The 3162-nt window shown below is 61.1% G+C and overlaps 1 protein-coding gene across 1 annotated transcript in view; it reads left to right on the top strand.

The window, feature by feature from the left end:
- The window catches only part of IKBKG (inhibitor of nuclear factor kappa B kinase regulatory subunit gamma), a 16039-nt gene that overhangs the window by 9477 nt on the left and 3400 nt on the right, over positions 1-3162 (top strand). Inside the window, exon 4 of the mRNA XM_077761740.1 lies at positions 1256-1374. Within this exon, the coding sequence (XP_077617866.1) occupies positions 1256-1374 (119 nt within the window). The remainder of the gene's footprint in view (positions 1-1255; positions 1375-3162) is intronic.

The raw sequence follows: 3162 nt of genomic DNA, 5'->3' as shown, positions 1-3162 counted from the left end.
AGACGTTATTTGGTTTTGTGTAGGTTGTAGAGTGTAGGGAGCTGTTATGGGTTGAATTGTGTCCCCCCAAAACAGATGTCCACATCCTGAACTTTTTATCTCATAATGTGATCTTGNGGAGCCTGGAGCCTGCTTCAGATTCTGTGTCTCCCTCTCTGCCCCTCCCCTGCTCATGCGCGCGCGCGCTCTCTCTCTCTCTTTCAAAAGTAAAAAAAAAACATTAAAAAATGTTAATAAACAAAAAAAGAATAAAGTTAGGATGTGGTCATGTGAGATCAGGATGGGTCTAAAGCCAAGGATTGCTGTCCTTATCAGAAGAGAAACAGACACACACATCCCGGGAAGACGACCATGGGAAGGGGGAGGCAGAGACGGGCACACCGTCTGTGGGCCGAGGCCAGGACCAAGGCCCAGCGCACACTTTCCCGCAGAGCCCCCAGAATGCAGCGGCCCTGCCCACTCCTTGCTCCCAGACGTCTGGCCTCCAGAACTGGGGGGCAGTACATTCCTGCTGTCGTAAGTCCCCCCCGCTTTGTGATTCTTTATAGAAGACTTGGGAAACGCCTACAGGGCCAGGGGCGGAGCAGGAGGCCAGGTGGAAAGGTGGCGGGCGGCAGCCAACGGGGCTGGCGACGGGCATGTGTGAGGACGCAGGAAGCCGGGGTCTCGGCCGCACTCCTGGTGGAGAAGGGACAAGCCCAGGGCGGGGGCGCGGACGACGAGTGGCGGTTGCTACAAAGGGATGGGGGTGCGGGGGATGCGGAGGACCGAGGCTGGCCCTGGACTTGAGCGACCTGAGGTCGCAGGGGACCTGGTGGGGACAGTTGGATGAGGGAGGACGGGCGTCGGGGTCTGGACAGCTCTTGAGTTTTGTCCCTGGTGTAAGGCTTCTGGAAACAGCGTCAGTCCATCTCAGCGCTCCTCTGGCGGCCTTGTCCCGTGGCTGGAGCGCCTATTTTGGTGCTGTGTCTTTAGGTCTCCTGTCCGTTGGCGACAAGTCTCAGAGGCCAAGAGGCCCGCTGGGCTCCATCCTCGCTGTCCGCTCGCCAGCCTTGCGAGACTCGAGGCGGCCGCACGCGAGCCTCCGTGGGGATGAGGAGGGATTTGGGCATGTGGAGTCCAGCACAGCTGCCTTGCCGGGGTTGGGAAGCTTCTGGAGGCGGGAGAGAACCCCTTAGGTGGCGGCTCAGGGGTCCCAGGGGTGGGCAGTTGGCAAGAAAGCATCGCTGATGGGAAGTGGCTTTTTTTCACACAGCAGTTGGCTGAGGACAAGGCGTCAGTGAAAGCCCAGGTGACGTCCTTGCTGGGAGAGCTCCAGGAGAGCCAGAGTCGCTTGGAGGCCGCCATCAAGGAGCGGCAGGCTTTGGAGGGCAGGTGGGTGGGGAGGGACACCCCCCCCCGGGGCTGCTGTCGGGGTGCCTGAGGAGAGTGGGGCACCTTTGGGCCCTCTGGGGGCTTCTTCTGGGAGAGAATGGACTGGAAGTGGTAGAGTGTGAGCACATAGGGTCTCGGGGAACCTGGAGCCCAGCGGGGCTTCTGGGCTCCCAGACCTATGGCTGGAGCTTAGGTGACTTCCTTAGCATGTTGGGGGGACGCTGGGAGCCCCCCCGTGACCCACAGCAATCCTCTAGAAGCACTCCGTGCTCTCACCGCTGAAGTTATGACAGGGACCGGACACGCCCCAGGACCCGCGAGGACAGAAGACACAGGTTGGGGTGAAGGACCCCGTGTCTTGGGCTCCCTCCCTTCCGTGACGGGCCCACTGAGTCCTCTCCCTTCTCCAGCAGTGACAGATGCGTCCCTGGAGACCAAGGGACCCGCTCAGCACTCAGCAGCCTGTGTCTCGTTGGGCACTGGTCACATGGCCCCCTCTGCTGAGCACTCAGCAAACTCTCTGACCCCCAACGAAGCAGGCGCTCCGCATACACCGCCCGGTCGTGTGAACAGCGCAGGCGCAGGGACCACCTTGTCTGTAGGGAAAGGGTCGTGTAGTTGTCGGGGACCTGCACTGGCCCAGTGCCCGGGGGCTGCTGGAGGGCTGACTTGGCGAGTGGCTCCGCTAACGTGAGCAGCCTGCCCAGGCTGCTCTTTCCTGCAGATGCGGTGCCCGTAGTGGGGTCCTTGGGTCGGGGGTATGGGTGGCTCCCCAGCTCTCGTGCGCCCCAGGTACTGCCCCCCAGGAGGGAAGGTGGGTCCCACTGACAGCAGGTCCAGCTCTCCCAGGGCAGGAGGTGATCGGGGTGCACTGGGTGGTGGCACAGACACCTTCCTAAAGGGAGTGAGGGGGGCGGGCAGGAGCTTTCCAGTGCGAGCCAGACGACAGAGCACATGAGCGTGCTCCCATCTAGAAAGCAGCCTGTGAGGAAAGGCACCGGAAGGCTGAGCTTGGTGGCCTCTGGCTCATCACATTCTGGTATTTTCCACGGTGGACGCTTCTCTCCCTCCTGCTTTCTAAAATCACACATATCGTTTTTAGGACAGTCTGGTGTCCTTTCTGCCTCTTGTCTCCTGGGTACATAAAAGCAACAGCTGGAGGCAACTTGGGTCCATTAATGACCCCGCACGAATGTTTACTTCAGCAATTCTGGGCTTGTGAGCAATGTCCTTGTGTGTCCCTCTGGATGTGGTTGGGCCCAGAAGTGCTGAGCTGGACAGTGTGGATGCAGGCCCTCGCGCGCATCTCAGGTCACCTGAATGGCCGTTTCAAGAGCTTCACTCTTGATGCATGGGGCTGCCCCTTGAGCCCTGGGCCTGTCCTGCTGGGTGGCACTTCCACCCGGTGATGACAGTGTCCCATCACACAGGGCAGTGTGCTGAGAGCATTGGGACGGTGGGACCAATGACCGTCCCTGGTGGCCTCTCCCACCCAGGAGGAGCCAACGTTGCCTCCGCAGACAGGACCGTGCGGGGCCTTGGGCCTGCAGATCTAGGGCGCAGTGTCGACACAGGAGACTGGGGGCTGTGGGGTGATGTGGCTCAGGAGAGGGGGTGCTGGGTCCCCAGTGAGGAGAGGCCATCCAGGCAGGGGTGAGGCTCTGTGCCAGGGGTTTGCACTGGGGACGCAGGCCGAGCCGCTGACAGACTCCTCTTTCCTTGCGCCAAATTGGTTCTGTGCGGACAGGACGTTGCAGGCGCATGTGCGCCCGGGACTCCACCGTCCCG

Source organism: Crocuta crocuta, unplaced genomic scaffold, assembly GCF_008692635.1.
Source record: "Crocuta crocuta isolate KB4526 unplaced genomic scaffold, BGI_CrCroc_1.0 scaffold839, whole genome shotgun sequence".
In the NCBI taxonomy this organism is placed as follows: domain Eukaryota; kingdom Metazoa; phylum Chordata; class Mammalia; order Carnivora; family Hyaenidae; genus Crocuta; species Crocuta crocuta.
Note: the sequence above shows the minus strand (reverse complement) of the source record. Positions and strands in the feature narration are given on the sequence as shown.